The sequence below is a fragment of the Cyprinus carpio genome, chromosome B10 (genome assembly GCF_018340385.1).
Source record: "Cyprinus carpio isolate SPL01 chromosome B10, ASM1834038v1, whole genome shotgun sequence".
Lineage (NCBI taxonomy): Eukaryota > Metazoa > Chordata > Actinopteri > Cypriniformes > Cyprinidae > Cyprinus > Cyprinus carpio.
The window spans coordinates 22,807,038-22,828,692 of NC_056606.1; the positions used below are offsets into that span (position 1 = coordinate 22,807,038).

At 38.3% G+C, this 21,655-nt stretch overlaps 1 protein-coding gene and 1 long non-coding RNA gene across 2 annotated transcripts; both read right to left on the reverse strand.

The window, feature by feature from the left end:
* Positions 1 to 409: 409 nt before the first annotated feature.
* LOC109112373 (C3a anaphylatoxin chemotactic receptor-like) lies at positions 410 to 2,257 on the reverse strand. The gene has a single exon (XM_019125313.2). The coding sequence runs from the start codon at positions 2,076 to 2,078 to the stop codon at positions 1,053 to 1,055; it is 1,026 nt and encodes a 341-aa protein (XP_018980858.2). The 5' UTR covers positions 2,079 to 2,257; the 3' UTR covers positions 410 to 1,052.
* A 7,729-nt stretch (positions 2,258 to 9,986) lies between these two features.
* Positions 9,987 to 14,860, reverse strand: LOC122138618. Its single transcript, XR_006155703.1, has 4 exons — positions 13,328 to 14,860; positions 12,913 to 12,987; positions 12,698 to 12,780; positions 9,987 to 10,387 (listed from the first exon to the last, which is right to left on the reverse strand). It is a non-coding gene; the product is annotated as an uncharacterized LOC122138618 (long non-coding RNA).
* Between the last annotated feature and the right edge of the window lie 6,795 nt (positions 14,861 to 21,655).

Genomic DNA, 21,655 nt, shown 5'->3' on the forward strand with positions numbered 1-21,655 from the left:
TAATACTGCACTGATCCAGAATCAAGTCACTTTTATAGCATTTTATAGTATAGAAAGTTTCATAAGACCATTTTCACATTAATTTTATTTGCATTTATGATAATGCATTTGGCACGCATACCTTTCAGTCTGTCATGTAATTGACGAGTTTCTCCTGAATAAAAAAGGAAAAAGGGGAACTTCTTGTTACATGTTTCTTAGCAGTCGCTGGTTTTAGTAATTGCCAGTAAATGTGTGTGTCGCTACTGATGTAATGTTCATATAAATTTACAGCAAAGTATTTGGAATCTTAAAATCTGTTATCTGTCATTTAAAAGTGTCTCCTGGTCACTTTCTTGTCATGATGAAAAGGAGGAAGTTGTTTCGTTTGCAGTGGTCAGTTTTCTTAGTAATTGCCTCTGAACGTGTGTGACTTTGGTCCTTTTTATTATCTAGCCACAATCCTCATTTAAAATAAAAAAATCAAATTACAAGTGAATTGAAGGTTCAATGAACATTACAATAATGATAAAATAAAACTTTTTGCATTTTATATTTAAAACAATGTTTATACATCATGCACTTTGCTCTTGAGTTATCAACTCCATAACTCCAACACTAAAGTAGAAAAACACCAAAATGACTAAATCACTGTGATAAGGAAGAGTAAAATAAAACCTGTTTTTGTTATATTCACAATTGCAACCTTTAAATTACATTTTTCATTTTCTTCATGAATTCAGCATAGAAACCACATGCTATTATTATTGAAATATTACAAGCTTTTTCTAAGCTGATAGCAACCAAAAAAGTTAATCAAACATCAGTGTTCCATCATTGTGATGTTAATCTTTGATGATAGTTCAAAAAATCACCAATCACTGAAAATACATCAACAATAGAGACAGAGGGAAGAAAAAAAAAAAAAAAAAAAAACACAGGGAGGATGAATAAGAGTTAGATGACTTGGTGACTTAGAGTTGATGAATTTCGAAAATAAATAATTAGAACAACATTATTAGAATAGTAATAAAAATCAATCAGAAAACTGTATAAATGAGCTGATATCTTCACTACACAGAGTGTGTGTGTTGTGGCTGTGTGGATCGTGACGCTTGTGTTCCCTCCTCAGAGAAAACTCTTTCAAAAACATGTCTTAGAGAAAGTTTAACATTGCTCTTAAAATCCTGCCCCATGAAAACATACAGAACGGGGTTCAGGCAGCTGTTGAAATACGCCAAAGAGACGGACAACGGATAAACTGCCACAGCCACAGCCACCAAGGAACTTGATTTCTTTCCGTATATTATCATCAACTCCACTAGGTAATACGGCAACCAGCACAGAAAAAAGGCCATGATTACAGCAAACATGATGCGAAACGCTCGTCCAGAGTGAAAATGACTCCTGCCTAACTTGCGTGCGATGAATCCATAGCATGTTGTGATGCATATGAGAGGAACCAAAAAGCCAAACACAAATCTGATGATGCTTAACCTTCCATACAATTTGAAATTGTCTTCATTATGTTGATACTGGCAGTATGTTTTGTTATTTTCTGTGCAAGTCTCTTTAAACATCATACAAGGCAGACTAAGAATTGAAGCCAGAATCCAAGCCGCTGCACAGGACAGTCGTGCGATGAACAAGCTGCGATGATTCTGAGCCCAAACCGGCGTGATCACCTGAGCAAACCGATCCAGACTAATCAAGTTCAAGGTGAAAATGCTGGCAAACATGGTGATGACCATAATGAAGGTGAGAATCTTGCACATTATTGATCCGTACGGCCAGTTTTCATTAAAAGTGCTCTCGGTCACATAGTAAAGAGTGGAAAGGCAGCACAAGAGGTCAGCAATCGCTAGATTGAGAAACCCTACTGTATTAACAGTCCTCTTCATCTTCAATCCAGCAACATACACGACAAATGCATTTCCAGGAACGCCGAGGATCAAGGTCAGGTAGTAGAAGACCAGAGAACTCACTCTCATAAAATTCTTCAGCTCATTAAAACAATCCTGACAAATATCTTTGTAGACATGGTCAGAAACATAATCAGTATATGTCTGTTTCATTTTGCTTGAGTTGCTGCTGTCCATAGTGCTCTGTTTATCCTGTAAATATCATATATTATCAGCGTCAAACATTTATTCATTCAATTAGCAGATTCTTTTATCCAAAGTGACTTATGAACAATGTTCCCTCTAAGCTGCGCAGTCACGACAGAAGAAATAATGTGACAGGTGCAAAAATGAATTGGGAAAGCCATTTGACTGAATTCTAGTAAAAGCGAAATAATTGCAAGCCACTATAGAGTTGGTGTTGCTATCGAGTTAGAACCAGTGAATGCAGTTTACAGGTTTCATAGAAAGACAAGGCATTTGCGCAAAATCAGTCGCTGTAGAGATCGAATTCATTAATGGTTGCGGACAAAATAGCTCGACACAAGAGCCAACGCAAACACAATGGCGTGAAATAAAACATCATCATGTTTTAAAGAAGAGTGGCTTGATTAAGTGCTGGAAATAGCAGATGATGGGCACAGAACAGTAACAAAACTCTTACACATTTACAGGTGTAGCAGTGTGCAAACTCTACAACACTTAAAAAATATATATTTATTAAAATATATATATATTTTAATAAATTATATTATATTATGTCTAATAAATAGTTGATCTCAAAAAAGGTAATTCTGCTTCTTTTTTCATATTAGCTATATATTAATTATATTATATTATATTACATTATATTACATTATATTATATTATTATAAAGAATTTAACTGTTTAAATGATTTTAAGTAGAATTTCTTGGTGACACAGCACTGTAAAAAATGTTTTCTCAGAAATGAGGGAACTCTAAAGAGAGTCAATCAAATATAAATAGCACATTAAATTTAAAAGTTACACACTTTGTGTGTGCGCTGTACAGATATAAAGGTATAAAGAATGTTTTTGCTCAGGTTGCCGAAATTTCCGACCAATAGAGAAAACTTTTGCTCAGCAAGAAAAAAAAAATTAGAAGGAACATTGCTTAAATGTGTGGAAAATAAGCAATTTGACAAATGCAACTATTCAATATTATTAAACAATGAAAATTATTTTTGAATAAACATTACTTAAGACATTTAATATAAATCATTAACTATGCAGTTACTTGTATGTCAATGATCATATGTTTATATGTTTTAAATCACACTTGAGTTTTACAGATCAAATATTTATGCCTTACAAACTTGTACTCACCTCACCAGCTGCTCTGTACTAACTAGTGATAACTAGCCAGTGCTTACTACTTTAAGGAATAATCACAAGAAATGGAAGAAAGTCCTACTGATTGGATGAAAGGACTACAAAGAACTCTGGGTGATTGCATGAGTAATTATTTCCTTTGGACAATTACAAAAAAAAATTCTGATAAAAACTTTGATGATAGGTATTGCATTCTCCTTCCTCTTTTGAAGAGAATGTCACAAGAAAACCACAGTAAGTACACAGCAGTGGATATCCTGTGGTTAGCAGCGCAAAAGGTCGTGGGTTCAATTCCCAGGGAACACACATACTGGTAAAACAAATGTATAGCCTGAATGCACTGTAAGTTGCTTTGGATAAAAGCGCCGCTAAATGCATAAATGTAAATGTAAATATCAACAACTTGTTTGAAATCTGCCTTACAGAAATCATAATGTTAATTTATAATATAGTATGGCATACTCTAATGTAATATTCTAGTATATAATATGCATTTATAGGATAAAGAGCAGGACAATGATCAGTTGGTAATACTTTAGTGTAGGGACAAATTCTCACTATCAACTAGTTGCTTCTTAGCATGCATATAGACTGTTTAGTACTTATAAAGCAAATATTCTGCATGACTATATTCTACATCCCTAATCCTACCCAATAACTAAACTTAACAACTACCTTACTAACTATTAATTAGCAACAAATTAGGAGTTTATTGAGGCAAAAGTCATTGTTAATCATTTGTTAATAGCGAGAATTGGACCTTAAAATAAAATGTGACCAAATTTTCTACTGTACAGTATTTATTATTGGTTAAATGATCATGTAAGCAGGTAAAGCTGTATATATGTATAATAGCAAATTCCACAGCAAGTTAAATTAGACAAATTAAAGCTTTACAAACTAAGGAGGGATTAAAGGGGTCATCAGATGCAAAAGCAACTTTTACATGTTGTTTGAACTGAAATGCGTTTTGGCAGTGTGTGTACACAGCCACCCTATAATGTTAAAAATCCACCCAGTGTTTTTTTTTTTTTTTTTTTTTTAAATCCCCATAAATAATATCCCCTGTCTCATATCAAACCATTCTCAGTTTCTTGGCTGTGTGATGTCACACAGACCCAGGCCCCTCCCACGATTGTTGATTTACCTTAGACCCGCCCTGAGGGAGCTGTGCACAGTCCACCATTGTTTTGACGCTGGAGCAGGGAAGAATGTCTCCTAAGCTATTGAAGTGTTTTGTTGATGTAATAATGAACATAGCAGTCGTCATTTACTCACAACATCTGAGCCGCTGAAGACGCAGTGGATTACGATTTTGTTTTTGAAGGAAATCTGTCTAAATGCGTCTATGTTCACGCGAATCATTCGTGATCCAGCTTCACCTACAGAAGAAGTGAGCATAGTTTTTTTTATGAATCTTTGCAAATAGCCTTTCCTAATAACGTGCTAGTTAGCAAGATCCGCGGCTAAATGCAGCTAAAGTTAACGGTCTCATGAGAGTGTTTCGTCATCCCACTGAAGAGAGGTGCCGGGTGAGCAGAGCTCATTAACATTTAAAGTGACATGCACTGAAACGGCTTGCTGTGAACAGAGCTGTTTTTGACAGGGTAAAAAGGGTGTTGTTTTACACTACCATTGAGAAATTTTAAAGAAGGAAAGTATGTTATAGACTTTTCATTAAGACCCTAAAGAATCATATTAACTTGTGGAAAATGGGCGTCCGATGACCCCTTTAATTATTGTAACAGCTTTCCAGTAAGCCACTGCCGTTGATAATATGAGTAAGCAAGTTCTAGAACGCGTACAAACAGAGTCCGTGCAAGCGGAAATAGATGTAAACAAATGTCTTTATTTTTGCTCCAATAACAATTGTCCCAAAACAACTTGCTTTGAGTGTTTTTTTTTTTTGTTCATTAACATGTACAATCCAAGTCCATACCTTGAAGACACAGCATAAGGTCATAGTCCATCTTGCACGCTACTCTGCCGTGCAGTCAAAAACTGTGCTTCCCAATTACCAGAGCACACACACCTGGCTCTTACACCGGTGCTACAATTATACCGTGTCATAGTTACACCCAGTGGCCAAGTAAAACTTTACAGTAAATGGCTCCGACAAATATAATGAGCAGAGAAACGAATCCATCTGATTATATTAAAGGCTGAAGAAGATTTTTATCTAAAACTGTGGTCCTTGGTGATTAATAAAATGCATGTCAGCGGCTACTGGTTTTTAAGAAAAAAGAAAAGTATATCAAGGAACACAAAATTAAAACCTGTGTCTCCTGAAGGCATATTAAGGTTTTATGAAGCAAAACAGTCAGTCTGTTCAAGAAACTGAATATTATTTACAACATTATGTTACAAATGTAATCCTATTTTAAAGTGTTAGCATTTTATATCCAAACAGTCATGCTTAAACATGGTCAGGCACTGAAAAATTAAATATCTACACAGTTCAAGCAGCAGTCTAAAATAGTTTATTTAATTTCCAATCAGGCAAAAGTGCACTTTAAGAAAGAAAAAGTGTCATAGATGAGTTTGAAGTTCACTTTCTGATATTTCACATCACTAGCAACTTCGCTGGCTTAACAAATGCATAAAAGAGACCAACTGGACACAAACTAATGCAAATTGATGGTAACCATAGTGATATTAAACATTTGGGTCAGACTTAAGTGTACTTTCATTACATTGTTTTAAGTTTGAGGTGCTACTACTAATGTTAGCAACCTCTCAGCCTGTCCTTTACTAATGCAGTATCTAGTTAACAAACTAATATGATATGAAAACTGAATGAACTGATATGAAAACATTCACTGTAGTGTACTGTATACAGACCATTTCATTGGCTGCTTCTGAAATCGCATACTCCTGAGTAGGTGTTTTTTTTAAATAAATAATTATTTCACGACCACTATAAGAGTATGTTTTATGTAGTATGAATGTGTGTTGTATAAATGTAATCTGGACATACTACATTTGCCATGTTGTCACTGTGGCGTATATTATATTGCAATAGGTAGCACTTCAGTGTTAAAGTTGAATCAAGACTAGGTAGCACATAATTTACAATTGAAAAGGTATTTTTGTTTTTATGTATTTTGTTATGGATACACTTGAATTGGTTACAAAATAGATGATGGATGGTAAAACACAGTTAATTGTACCCAGCATACATGTAAAATGTTACTTGAGAGAGAAAGAGAGGGAGAGAGGGCAGAGCCCCAATGAAGAGAGACTGCCAGCCAAGAAAAGAGAAAGAGCAAAAATTACAATCTTCGTTTATCCTTTCCTTGACCATGTGACTAAAACCCAATCTGAGACATTCAAACTTACCAATCAGCAGATTACAGCTTCAGCCAGGGTCTAAAGTTGTGACAATTACTGTATGTCATGTATACACAGGCCTTGATCACTATCAGCACCTCTGTGGCTTCAGTAATGCCAAATGCCCCTTTTGTTATGGAAGATATGTTTGGTACAGAAAAGCAGAAGTCTTTGATCATTTTCAATCCTACAAAAAACAAACAAAAAAAAAAAAACAAAGATAAAGAGGTACTTGTTGGAACAAAGTTTCTTAGTAACTGCCAGTAAATGTGTGTGTCTAAAGATAAGACTGATGTAGCTGAAGCAATTAGTCAGCAGAGAAGGCAGTAGCGCATACGTGTTTACTTAATACTTCGTTTCTATATCTGTTGTTTATTGTTGCAACACAGGCTCATTGGAAATACATGCCTCTACATCAGTGGTTTTCAAGTTTTTTAAGAGCAACACTATTTTTTTCTTTTTAAATTGATGCAACCCATACATACATACATACACACACACACATACACTCACTCTCTCTCTCTCTCTCTCTCTCTCTCTCTATATATATATTCATTACAATAATGATAAAATTAAACTTTTTGCATTTTATATTTAAAACAATGTTTATACATCATGCACTTTGCTTCTGAGTTATCAACTCCATAACTCCCATAACACTAAAGTAGAAAAACACCAAAATGACTAAATCACTCTGATAAGGCAGAGTTTTTTTTGTTATATTCACAATTGCAACCTTTAAAATTACATTTTTTATTTTTCTTCATGAATTCAGCATAGAGACCACATGCCATTATTAGTGAAATATTACAAGCTTTTTCTAAGCTGATAGCAACCAAAAAAGTTAATCAGGCATCAGTGTTACATCATTGTGATGTTAAGCTTTGACGATAGTTCACAAATCACCAATCACTGAAAATACATCAACAATAGAGAGAAAAACACACAGGAATGATGAATAAGAGTTAGATGACTTGCTGACTTCGAGTTGATGAATTTCGAAAAGAAATAATTAGAACAACATTATTAGAATAGTAATAAAAATCAATCAGAAAATCAGAAAGCTGATATCTTCACTACACTGAGTGTGTGTGTTGTGACTGTGTGGATCGTGACGCTTGTGTTCCCTCCTCAGAGAAAACTCTTGCAAAAACACGTCTTAGAGAAAGTTTAACATTGCTCTTAAAATCCTGCCCCATGAAAACATACAGAACGGGGTTCAGGCAGCTGTTGAAAACTGCCAAAGAGATGGACAACGGCTCCACAGCCACAAGGGAACTGGGAAAATCTCTGTACATTATTATCAAATATATTATGTGATATGGCAGCCAGCACAGAAAAAAGGCCACGATTACAGCCAACATGATGCGAAACGCTCGTCCAGAGTGAAAATGACTCCTGCCTAATTTGCGTGCGATGAATCCGTAGCATGTTGTGATGGATATGAGAGGAACCAAAAAGCCAAACACAAATCTGATGATGCTTAACCTTCCATACAATTTAAAATAGTATTCATTAAGTTGATACTGGCAGTATGTTTTGTTATTTTTTGTGCAAGTCTCTTTAAACATCATTCAATTCAATTCAATTCAAGTTTATTTGTATAGCGCTTTTTACGATACAAATCATTACAAAGCAACTTTACAGAAAATTAAGTTTCTACAATATTTAGTAGTAGCTTATCAGTGGTGACTGTCAGTTCATGTGCATATGGCAGAAATGTTCAGAAAAATCAATAAAAAGACGTAAACAAACAGACGATTAACACTATTAACAGCAATTATGCAATCAAACTTAGAGCAAAATGTGGTAGTTCTGTATGTTGTCTCTGGTTAGCATCATCTGAGGTCCTCTGGGGGGTTGGCATCATCTCTTCTCAGGTGTTCTGGATCCAGACTGGAGCTTGTGTAAATCCTAGTTACCACGGGATGTAAATAAGCAGAGAAACAAATAGAGACATAATTAGCGTAGCTGCTGTTCCAGTCAAGTAAAATTAATTAGTTTAACCCAAGCTAAAGAATAATAATGCACATTTGATCAGTTATAACTGCAGTCCAAAATTATGAGATGCATTATTTGAATGCTTGGCCAAAGAGGTGTGTTTTTAATCTAGATTTAAACAGAGAAAGTGTGTCTGAACCCCGAACATTATCAGGAAGGCTATTCCAGAGTTTGGGAGCCAAATGCAAAAAAGCTCTACCTCCTTTAGTGGACTTTGCTATCCTAGGTACTGTACTATCAAAAGTCCAGCGTTTTGTGACCTTAGGGAGCGTGATGGGTTGTAGCATGGTAGAAGACTAGTTAGGTACGCAGGAGCTAAGCCATTAAGGGCCTTATAAGTAAGTAATAATATTTTGTAACTGATACGGAACTTAATAGGTAGCCAGTGCAGAGACTGTAGTATTGGGGTAATATGATCATATTTTCTTGACCTGGTAAGGACTCTAGCTGCTGCATTTTGGACTACCTGTAGCTTGTTTATTGAGGATGCAGGACAACCAGCTAGCAGTGCATTACAATAGTCCAGTCTAGAGGTCATGAATGCATGAACTAGCTTTTCTGCATCAGGAACAGGTAACATGTTTGGTAGCTTGGCAATGTTTCTAAGATGGAAGAATGCTATTTTTGTAACATGGGAAATATGATTTTCAAAAGACAAGTTACTGTCTAATATAACACCCAGATTTTTGACAGCAGAGGAAGTAACAGTACATCCGTCTAACTGCAAATTGTAATCTACGAGATTCTGTGTAATGTTTTTTGGTCCAATAAGTAACATCTCTGTCTTATCTGAATTTAATAGGAGAAAATTATTGGTCATCCAATCTTTTACATTTTTAACACACTCTGTTAGCTTAGATAATTCTGAAGTTTCACCTGGTCTCGTTGAGATATATAGTTGAGTATCATCAGCATAACAGTGGAAACTAATCCCGTATTTTCTAATGATATTACCAAGAGGCAACATGTATATTGAAAATAGCAGAGGACCTAGGACAGATCCTAGGATCCTAGGACATCATACAAGGCAGACTAAGAATTGAAGCCTGAATCCAAGCCCCAGCACAGGACAGTCGTGCGATGAACAAGCTGCGATCAAAGCAAATTTTAAAGAGTGGATTTAACTCCCTCAGAGTTAAATTAACACTTTCCCAGAGTTCATATTGGAATCACCGTTAAAGTGTTAAATTAACACTTTTGAAAGAGTTAACATTATTAACACTCTGACAGTTTTTACCAACAAACTCTTAAGGTGTAAAATATTAACACCAGAATGGATGATGAGAACACCAAAGTTAGTGTTCAAAGTTAACACTCATGGATTAACTGGTCAACACTGCCCCAGTGTTCAGATGAAAATATAAAAAAAATAAACCCACAAAACAATAAATGTTTACATTTATTTATTTTATTGAAACGTTGTCATTTTTTTTTCCCTGCACCAAAATGTCTTCACTTTCAATGTTTCAATTCAAAACTCAAAATTCAAAATTTCAATGTAAAGAACACGGTCTTACAACAATTAAACATCATAATGTCAAAGCAAATCAGTGGAAAGACACAAAAAACATTCTTATTTGGTCCATATGTACTCTTAATGTTACAAGATTTATAATACTGACATTTATCAGGTTAAACAACAGCATTCCATTCATTACCATAAATGCAGAATGCATGTTAATGATCACTAATCAAACTCTGTGATGGTGTTTGGTCCTCTTTGGAGAGAATAGTGTCATTCCTTTTTTCAGAACAATGCGTTTCTCTGCAGTTTTCAGCCAAGCAAGATATCCACTCCTATTTGCAGCATCACAAACCTGCCCCTGTAAAATTGAAAAACAATAATTATCAGGTGAAATGTCAGAGACAAGTATGAATTGCAATACAACAATAGTTCACCCAAAACTGAAAATTATGTCATCACGTATTTATCCTCATGTGGTTCCAAACTTGTATGACCTTCTGTCTTCTGAGGAACACCATACGTTATTTTTTTGAAAAATCAATGGAAGAAATACATGGGACCATTCTGACACTTTTGCATCTTTTTTAAAAGCTTGATATTGATTGGCATATACTGACATTATAAGGACAAGCATGTCCGAAAAAACAAAACAAAAAGACATACAGCATTAGAACACAAGTGTGAGTAAATGATGACTTAAAGGGTTAGTTCACCCAAAAATTAAAACTACCCCATGATTTACTTACCCTCAAGGCATCCAAGGTGTATATGACTTTTTTCTTTCAGACAAATCCAGACAGAGTTATATTAAAAATCTTCCAAGCTTTATAATTGCAGTGGGTGGGTGTTTCTGTTCAACAGTCCAAAAGAAGTGAAATAAAGTGCATCCTTCCATAATAAAACATTTCTCTAGCTTGCACTAAATGTTGTATATGGAAGCCCTTCTGGGCAGATGATGTAGGACGTCGGTGAAGCGCATGCATGGTGAGAAGTGACGAACACTGAAGAGCGGAGGGGAGAGCAAAACGAGCGAATCCCGAATTACACTGTAGAAAAAACTTTGGAAATTTCTTTCACTCAGAAAAGGCTTGTAAATTTACAAACATTTGCCAAGTAAAAGCCTAAACATAATTATTAGTAGGTTTAATTAGACATATTTAAGTTAAGTTTACTTGGAAATTCCCAGTTAATTTTGTTGACTCTTTGTTTGTAAATTTTACATTATGTAATGCTTATCACTGTAAAAAAAGTGTACAAATTTTTCCTTCTTTTGCACTCATATATTTTAAGTAAAACTCAAACATTGAATTTAACAAAATCTGCAAGTTTATACAATTTACTTTAACAAGGCAACACTTGAAAACCACCATTCTATTACAGCATGTGATTCACTTGCAAACATGCAAGTAAGCATGTAGACAGGCTGTTATCCTTTTAAGATAATATGCCTACTCAATAAAATGAATAATCAAATGAACACAGAGACCTCAATACTTGGTACACCACACACAATGATGGTAACAATCAGTGAATAGTGTTTGAGTATGAATGGGTCATTTTGAGTAGAAAATGAACTCCAGGTGTCACAAAACAGTACGTTACTAAAACAAACAACAACTAACAACTAAACTAAGCAACTAACAACAAAAGCAACCATAAAACAGTGTACATTTTTAATTATTCATGTCCCACTGCATGATGGGAAATATGGGATCATAACTTTGATATTTACTTAAAGAATCCTTGTAAACATAACAAACGGTTCTAAGTAAAATATACTTATGAGTTTTTTAACTTTAATTTCTACTTAGGCAGTTCCATTTGACTTTACTTATGTATTTAGACAAAATAGTAAAGTAGTGTTTTGTAAAATTTACTTAACTGATGCTATCTTTATTTACAAGTTCAAAAAATCACTTTTTACAGTGTAGAAGTACAAAACAAGGATTTGTAAAGAGAAGCGTCAGAGGATTTCAATGAAAGCCAAGAGGAGACTGGTTTTCCTATGGTCGTTTAAACAAGCGTTGGTTCTTCTGTGACTAGCATATTCTCACTGGAGCTAATGCTACACCAAAGTCCTATGTCATCCGCCCGGAACGGCTTGCACAAAGTATTTATAATGTTTTAAATATGGATATTTTTCTTACAAAAACGCATTGATTCACTACAGGAGGCCTTTATTCACCCCCTGTAGCCATGTGAGGCACTGTTTATTACCACCGAATTCTGAGTATGGGACACCATACTTGGCTGTATGTCACATCACGTCATTAGGGATGGATGCATTTAATTGCACTTCTTTTGGACTGTTGAACAGAAACTCCCACCCACTGCCATTATAAAGCTCGGAAGTGACAGGGTCATTTTTAATAAAACTCAAGATTGGATTAATATGAAAGAAGAAAGTCATATACACCTAGTGCAGTGGTTCTCAACCACATTCCTGGAGGACCACCAACACTGCACATTTTGCATGTCTCCTTTGTCTGACACACCCATAACAAGTCTTTGAGTTTCTACTAATGAGAAGGTGACCTGAATCAGGTGTGTTTGATTAAGGAGACATGCAAAATGTGCAGTGTTGGTGGTCCTCCAGGAATGTGGTTGAGAACCACTGACCTAGTGTATTCACTGTAAAAGTATTTCGGAAAAAGAAAGTCAGTCTTACTAGAAAATGGGTCTTCTAACGACAGAGACAAAGTCACAATTCCAAGTGCATACTGATCTCCCTGTGTTGAGGTTGGTCGACTCCTATTAAAACGAATGCACATAAATGGGACAGCAAATAAATATTTTTTTTAAAAAAGAGATCAGACTCTTTATTATTGTTAAAAAAAATAAACATGACAATCAATAATCTTAAAATATGCAATTGTGGCTTACTCGTGTATTGGTGGCTTCATACTCTTCAAGCACATCTTCTCCTTTTGATTTTTCTGTTAAGCCAGCAAGAACCATCTGTAACAATATTAAATAAATAGTTTACTTAAAATTGTAATTCCAAACCCATACAACTCACTTTTGCTAAATCCAAAACAATGTAATGCTTAAAGATAATAACATAATAAAGTGTCTAAAGTATTTCACTGCAACTTATGTGCCATACTCCAAGACTTGTGAGGGCACAAAATCACTTTAAATGACGAAGAATGTAACTCTGCTCCAGAGCATCGTGAGTGAAAGAAAATATATCTGAGAAAAAGTTTAGGAATGTACAGCAGATAAATATCACTATAAATAATATGATGTTATAAAATACATATTTTAAATTAGGTAACGTTTAAAATGTTTAACTTACTTCTGGTGTTTCCCTGTGACCTCCGCATCTGCGCACTGCATAGCAATCCAAATCTGTGAGAAACGGTTAATGTTAGGCTTGTTCAGGTGTGCGCAGCAAATAAATATCGTCATATAGTAATACTATCTTATAAAATACATATCGTAAATGAGGCAAAACACTTACTTTCAGTGTTCACCTTTTTAAAACCAACTTCCCTGTCAGCACGTAAATATCACTTTAAATCAATGTCTTTGAGAAACGTTTAGGCACAAACAGCACATAAATATCGTTATAAAACGTTACGATATGAAAAAACATTTTGTAAGTAAGACTAAACACTTTATTTTGCTGTTTTACATCCTTATATGCTTCACATCGCGAACAAAGTAAATGGCGTCTTTGAAAAATATTTCAGATGGGTTAGGCTCGCACATGAGAACATGTCTTGGATGTGACTAATAACACTCAACAGTGTTAATAAGGGTTACTCTCCGTTTTTACACAAGCATGAGGGTGCTGTTTACACCAGCTATTAATTGTTTGAAATTCAACACCACAACTTTAACTCTTTACTCTGAAAGTCCTTAACACTGGGATTTCAACACTGGAGATTTTACTATGATGATTCTGAGCCCAAACCGGCGTTATCACCTGAGTAAACTGATCCAGACCAGTCAAGGTGAAGGTGAAAACGCTGGCAAACATGGTGATGCACATAATGAAGGGGAAAATCTTGCACATTATGGATCCATACGGCCAGTGTTCATTAAAAGTGCTCTTGGTAACATAGTAAAGAGTGGAAAGGCATCACAAGAGGTCAGCAATCGCTAGATTGAGAAACCCTACTGTATTAACAGTCCTCTTCATCTTCAATCCAGCAACATACAAGACAAATGCATTTCCAGGAACGCCGAGGATCAAGGTCAGGTAGTAGAAGACCAGAGAACTCACTCTCATAAAATTATTCAGCTCATTAAAACAATCCTGACAAATATCTTTGTAGACATTGTCAGAAACATAATCATAATCAGTATATGTCTGGTTCATTTTGCTTGAGTTGCTGCTGTCCATGGTGCTCTGCTTATCTTGTAAATATCATATATTATCAGTGTCAAACATTTATTCATTCAATTAGCAGATTCTTTTATCTAAAGTGAATTATGAACAATGTCCCCTCTAAGCTGCGTAGTCGCGACAGAAGAAATAATGTGACAGGCGCAAAAATGAATTGGGAAAGCCATTTGACTGAATTCTAGTAAATGCGAAAAAATTGCAAACCACTATAGAGTATAGGTGTTGGTATAGAGTTAGAACCGGCAGAATGCGGTTTATAGGTTTCATGGAAAGACAAGATGTGCGCCAAATCAGTCACTGTAGAGATCGAATTAATTAATGGTTGCAGACGAAGTAGCTCAACACAAGAGCCAACACAAACACAATGACATGTGAATTAAAACATCATCATGTTTTAAAGAAGAGTGGCTTGATTAAGTGCTGGAAATAGCAGATGATGGGCACAGAGCAGTAACAAAACTCTTACACATTTACAGGTGTAGCAGTGTACAAACTCTAATATACTTTTAAAAAATATATATTTATTAAAAATATTTGTTTTTTTAATTAATTATATTATATTATAATACTAATAAATAGTTAGGGAATTCTGCTTAATTTTTTTCATATTAGCTATATATATTGGCTATTATATATTATTATATAACAATATTATTATAAAGAATTTAACTGTTCTGTGTGAGTTTTTTTTTAAATTATTTTTAATAGAATTTCTTGGTGACAGCACTGTAAAAAATATTTTCTCAAAAATAAGAGAACTCTAAAAAGAGTCAATCAAATATAAACAGCACATTAAAGTTAAAAGTTACACTTTATTTGTGTGTGCGCTGTACATATAGGTATAAAGTCTTCATGCTATTTGTTCCTCTTGTTCATTGTGTCATGTTCTGATTGGTTGTCTTAGTCATGTGTCTTGTTCCCCATTGGTTTGTTCTTGTCATGTGACCTGTATTGTTTGTTATAAGTAGTCATGTTTTTGTCATTGTGCCTTGTCATGTATTAATGTTTTAACCTGCTGTTGGTGAGTCTAGTCTGTTTCTGTCAAGTCTGATTCATGCCTCGTCAAGTCAAGTCTGTTCAAGTCAAGTCAAGTCTTCATTTCTTGTTTGGATTATGTTTGGATGTTTTGGATCACTCTGTAAATAAACTGCACTTGGGTTCTCACTATGCTCGAACACAATACTATAATACAGTATTATATGCTGTATTATAGTATATAATATGCATTTATGGTATAAATAGCAGGACAATGATAGTTTACATTATATAAATGAACAATCAGTCGGTAAAATTTTAGTACAGGGCAGCTGTGGCCTAATGGTTAGAGAGTTGGACTTGTAACCCGAAGGTCGCAGGTTCGAGTCTCTGTGCCAGCAGGAGTTGTAGGTGGGTGGGGAGTGAATGAACAATGCTCTCTTCCACCCTCAATACCCATGGCTGAAGTGCCCTTGAGGAAGGCACTGATCCCCCAGTTGCTCACTGGGTGCTGGATATAGCTGCCCACTGCTCTGGGTGTGTGTTCATGGTGTGTTCACTTCTCACTGCTGTGTGTGTGCACTTGGATGGGTTAAATGCAGAGCATCAATTCCGAGTATGGGTTACCATACTTGGCAAATGTCACGACTTCTCACTATCAACTAGATGCTTCTTAGCATGCATATAGACTGTTTAGTACTTATAAAGCAAATATTCTGCATGACCATATTCTAAATCCCTAATCCTACCCAATAACTAAACTTAACAACTACCTTACTAACTATTAATAAGCAACAAATTAGGAGTTTTATAGGCAAAAGTCATTTTAATCATATAGCATATAGAGTCTATATATCTGTATACAGTAAAACAAAAATACTAATAAAAATTCTAATAAAGAGACAGGAGAAGGACTGGATCCTGTCATGTCAGTTTATGTGTGTTGTACAGTGTTTTCTTCCAGCTGTGGTTCTGTTCTGCTGCTTGTCCTTTTATCATGGCAGGACTTGACATACCTTGTAGCCAGGTTAGAGCTTGTTGAGGTTTATCCCAGAATGTACGGCAGTTTGTCCTTTTGTTGTATCTGGTTGAAGTCTTTGTGCTGGTTTATGAATTGGGGGAAGAATGTTTCCCTAATTTGTGTATAATTAGGGCATGTTGTTAAAAAGTGCAGTTCTGTTTCCACTTCATGTTGTGTGCGGTGTAGACACAATCTGTCTTCTTTTATCAGCCAGGTCTGTCTATGTCTCCATGTCTCACTAGTGAGGTTATAGTCACTGAGTGTGTACAGGTCTGCCACTGTGTTTAGGTATTCTGCCAATTTTTATTCTCTGTTTAGAGACAGATCTAATTTACTTTGAGCTGTTGCTTCTGTCCAGTTTTTTAAGATATTTCTCTTTCTGTGTTTTAATGATTTGATTTAGTGTAGCCCGGGAAAGCCGAGCTCACCCCACCTGCATGGGCTCGTGATCATAGATGGGGCTGACCGCGTCGCCGCTGCTGACTCGTGAACCGGCAGCTCCTCCAGGAGTATGACTGAGTAGGGTCCGTCGCTCTACTCGGGACAGTCATGCATCTACTCTCAGTGCCAGCTCAATCAGTCCATTAAGGGATGTCGGAAGATCCAGGGCGTAAATCTCTCTCTGGACGCGGTCAGCCAACCCATGCAGGAACATGTCCCACTGCGCCTCCTCGTTCCATTGACACTCAGCCGCCAAAGTTCTGAATTCAATGGAGAAGTCAGAAACCGATCTCTCTCCCTGTCGCAGGTCCGCAAGTATTCTTGCCGCCTCTCTCCCGGCGACGGCCCGATCGAATATGCGTCTCATCTCCGCGGCAAGTGTTTGGAACGAGGCGCAGCATGGATCTTGGTTCTCCCACACCGCCTTCCCCCATAGTGCGGCTCTCGCAGTTAACAGCGTTAGCACAAACGTGACCTTGGCTCGTTCACTGTTGAAGGTCCTGGGTTGGAGAGAAAAATGCATTGAGCATCATGTTAGAAAAGCTCTGCAGTAACTGGGCTCACCGGAATATGCCTCTGGAACTGGTAGGCGGGGCTCCGACTGGGAGGGGCTCTCTGGTGGTGTGGGGGGAGCGACTGGCGTGGTGCGGCGCAGTGGGAACTCGCAGGAGTTGTAATTGCTGGGTGAGCTCGGACACCTGCGCCACCAAAGCCTGTACGGCGCGACCTGTGTCGTTAAGATTTTTCTCCTTAGAATCCATTCGCCGGATGCTGTTGTTGAGAATTCCTTCAGTGACGGGGATGAGTTACTCGCTGCTTCCATCAGGTGGTCAGATCATTCTGTCATGAAGGAAGACAGGAAGCAACTGCAAGTGAACTCTTTATTGAAATTATAATGTGAAGAAATCTCCGATTGACGGCGGGTGGCGCAGGGACCTCGATGGACGGCACTGGACAGACGAGATGGTGAGTCGGGTGCGCTGGTGAATGACGGTAGTAACTCCAGGTGATGACATAATCCACAGGGAACACGGAATCGGAACAATGACACTGGGTGAGTATTGAACAATGACTGGGTGAGTATTTAAAGGTGAGTGGATTAACTGCAGCTGGCGCCATGAGTGAGAGCAGCTGGCCGCTGATCAGACAATGATTGCTGGTAACACCCACTCACACACACCCACACACATGTCACAACCCAAACATGAGACAAGCAGGAAGCAATGCATTCATGAACCGTGACAGACAGAGGACACAACCAAAAAACAGTGTAAATTGTGTGTCTACCCTCCATTTGTTTTCCGGTTTTCCTCAGTCCTTTTTCTTTCCGTTGTGTATATGGATCCCCTCCTTTGCCCCAAATTCCTCCTCCTCCTGGAGGAATTTGCTGCCTTTGTGAAGTGGGCTCTTGTGAGAAACAGGTCGTCTCTTACCATCTGCCCCATGGAGGATCTTGCCGGATCCACAGCCCACCATCTCCCTACAGTACGGAGCATAAGCCCAAGCCCGCTGATGATGGAGAGCCAGAGCCCAACCCGTCTGACCAGGTGCGAGAGCCGGTGACAGTGCCCACCACGAGGGAGAAAGTTGTGGACGGTGTGAGTGCGGAGAGGAGCTCCACCCCCCTGCATCGCGGCTGAGGGTGAGCAAACTATGGAACACCAAAAGGGCCAAAGTGAGGAGAAGGATCTTATTGATTGGGAATCGGAACTGGAAATTGAACTGCCCCCTCTCCTCTCTCCGTCGTCTCTGCTGGACCCGTCCAGCCCTCCTTCATCCTTGGTTTCCTTGTCCAGCCCTGAGGGGGCTTCTGATTCTCCAGTGCCTGCTCATAGAGAGTGTCCTCCAGTGCCTGCTCCTAGAAAGTGTCCTCCAGTGCCTGGTCCTAGAAAGTGTCCTCCAGTGCCCGCTCCTCGAAAATGCCTGCCCTCCCACCCGCTCCTGCCCTCTCCACCGCTGTAGTCTGGCAGCCCCTCTGCTCACCCTCAGCCCACCATCTATGCTGTGTGAGCCCCGTGGGACTGCCAATCTCCAGCATTGCCGTGGTTGGAGTCTCCCTCACCTCTGCCTCCAGCCTCCGAGGCCCGGACTCCGCCTCTGCCCGTAGTCCCAGCAGCTCCACCTCGGCTCCTTGATCCCTTGCCTCCACCTTCAACCAGCGATCCATCAGCTGCACCAGGCTCCCTCATCCCTCCGGCTCTGCCTTGGTTGGGCGTCGACCCGCCATCGCCTCTGGACTCCTCTCCACTGGCTGCGCCTAGTCGCTCTGTCCCAACAGCTCCGTTGGGCTCCTTCTTCCCGCCAGCTCCACCTTGGTCCTCAGTCGCTCTAGCTCCACCGTGGATCTCTGGATCTCCGCCTCAGTCCCCAGAGCCCTCGGCTCCACTCTGGCCCCCCAGATCCTCAGCATCCCCCTGGCTTATTGGCTCTCTGTCTCCGCCTCCATGCCTCCTAGAACCGTCGGCTCCACCTTGGGCCGTCATTATGGCCTGGGTCCTGCTGGGCTCCTCCTGCTCCAATCTCCTCCTGTCTCCTCCCTGGCTCCTTCCTCCGTCGTCTCCTCCCTGGCTTCTCCCTCCGTGGTCTCTGTCTGCCAGCCCTCTTGACCTCCACCAGAACCTCCTCCCAAGCTCCAACCTATGCTTCCTCCTGTTGTTGCCTATGGTGCGAGAACGCACCTTCTGGGAGGGGGGCGAAATGTCAGAACTATGGACTTGTCTGTGTGTTTTTTTCCCCCTGTGACCCAGTTTCTGTCTCTCCTTGATTGTTGATTAGTTACCAGGTGTGTCTCCTTAGTTCCCAGGTGTTCCCTCATTATCCTGTCTTTATAAGCCCCAGTCCTTTCAGTTCAGTTTTGTCGGGTCAACCAGTCCCATGCGTGTGTCTTCCTCCTGTTCTCCCATGTTGGATTTACCCTGCGTTGGATTAATAAAGACTATTTTGATTATCCTCAGCTCTGTGTTCCTTCCGACACAGTATTGTGACAGCAGTGGATTACAATTTTGTTTTTCATTCAATCATTCGTGATCCAGCTTCACCTACAGAAGAAGGTTTTTTTTTTATGAATCTTTGCAAATAGCCTTTCCTAATAAGGTGCTAGTTAGCAAATTCCGCGGCTAAATGTGGCTGAAGTTAACAGTCTCATGAGAGAGGCTCGTCTCCCCATGGAAGAGAGGGGCGGGGTGAGCAGAGCTCATTAGCATTTAAAGGGACATGCACTGAAACGGCTTGCTGTGAACAGAGCTGTTTTTGAAAGGGTAAAAAGGGTGTTGTTTTACACTACCATTGAGAAATTTTAAAGAAAGAAAGTAAGTTATAGACTTTTCATTAAAACCCTAAAGAATCATATTAACTTGTGGAAAATGGGCATCCGATGACCCCTTTAAATATAATGAGCAGAGAAACGAATAAATCTGAATAGATTAAAGATTGAAGAAGATTTTTAGCTACAACTGTGGTCCTTGATGATTAATAAAATGCATGTCAGTGGCTACTGGTTTTTAAGAAAAAAGAAAAGTATATCAAGGAACACAAAATTAACACCTGTATCTCTTGAAGGCATATTAATGAACCAAATTTGAAAAAGAAGAAAAAAAATGAAGCAAAACGGTAAGTCTGTGCAAGAAACTGAATATTATTTAGAACATTATTTTACAAATGTAATCCTATTTTAAAGTGTTAGCATTTTATATCCAAACAGTCGTGCTTAAAGATGGTCAGGTACTGAAATCCTGGTCATCTTTAAACATCTACACAGTTCAAGCGGAGGTCTAAAATAGTTTATTTAATTTCCAATCAGACAAAAGTGCACTTTAAGAATTAAAAAGTGGCATAGATGAGTTTGAAGTTCGCTTGTGATATTTCACGTCACTAGCAACTTCGCTGGCTTAATAAATGCATAAGAGACCAGCTGGACACAAACTAATTGATGGTAACAATTGGGTGCAGCTGTGGCCTGATGGCTAGAGAGTTGGACTTGTAACCAGAAGGTCGCAGGTTCGAGTCTCGGTGCTGGCAGGAGTTGTAGGTGGGAGGGAGTGAATGAACAGTGCTCTCTTCCACCCTCAATACCCATGGTTGAAGTGTCCTTGAGCAAGGCACTGAACCCCCAGTTGCTCCCCAGGTGCTGGATATAGCTGCCCATTGCTCACGGTGTGTTCACTTCTCACTGCTGTGTGTGTGCACTTGGATGGGTTAAATGCAGAGCACCAGTTCCGAGTATGGGTTACCAAATGTCATGACTTTCATTCTTTCATTCAATCATGACATTAAACATTTTGGTCGGACTTGAGTGTACTTTCATTATGTTGTTTTAAGGCTGAGGTGCTACTACTAATGTTAGCATCCTCTCAGCCTGTCCTTTACTAATGCAGCATCTAGTTAACAAACTAAATTCTTAATTATGATATAAAAACATTCACTGTAGTTGTATACAGTCCATTTCGTTGGCTGCACGTGAAGTCACATACTCCTGAGTAGGTGTTTTTTTAAAATAAATAATTATTTCACGACCGCTAAAAGAGTATGTTTTGTCTAGTATGAATGTGTGTTGTATGGATGTAATCTGAACATACTACATTTCATATGCTGTCACTGTGACGTATATTATATTGCAATAGGTAGCACTTCAGTGTTAATGTTGAATCAAGACTAGGTAGCACATAATTTACAGTTGAAATGGTATTTTCGATTTTATGTATTTTGTTATGGTTACACTTGAATTGGTTACAAAATAGATGATGGATGGTAAAACATAGTTAATTGTACCCAGCATACATGTAAAATGTTACTTGAGAGATAAAGAGAGGGAGAGAGGGCAGAGCCCCAAATGAAGA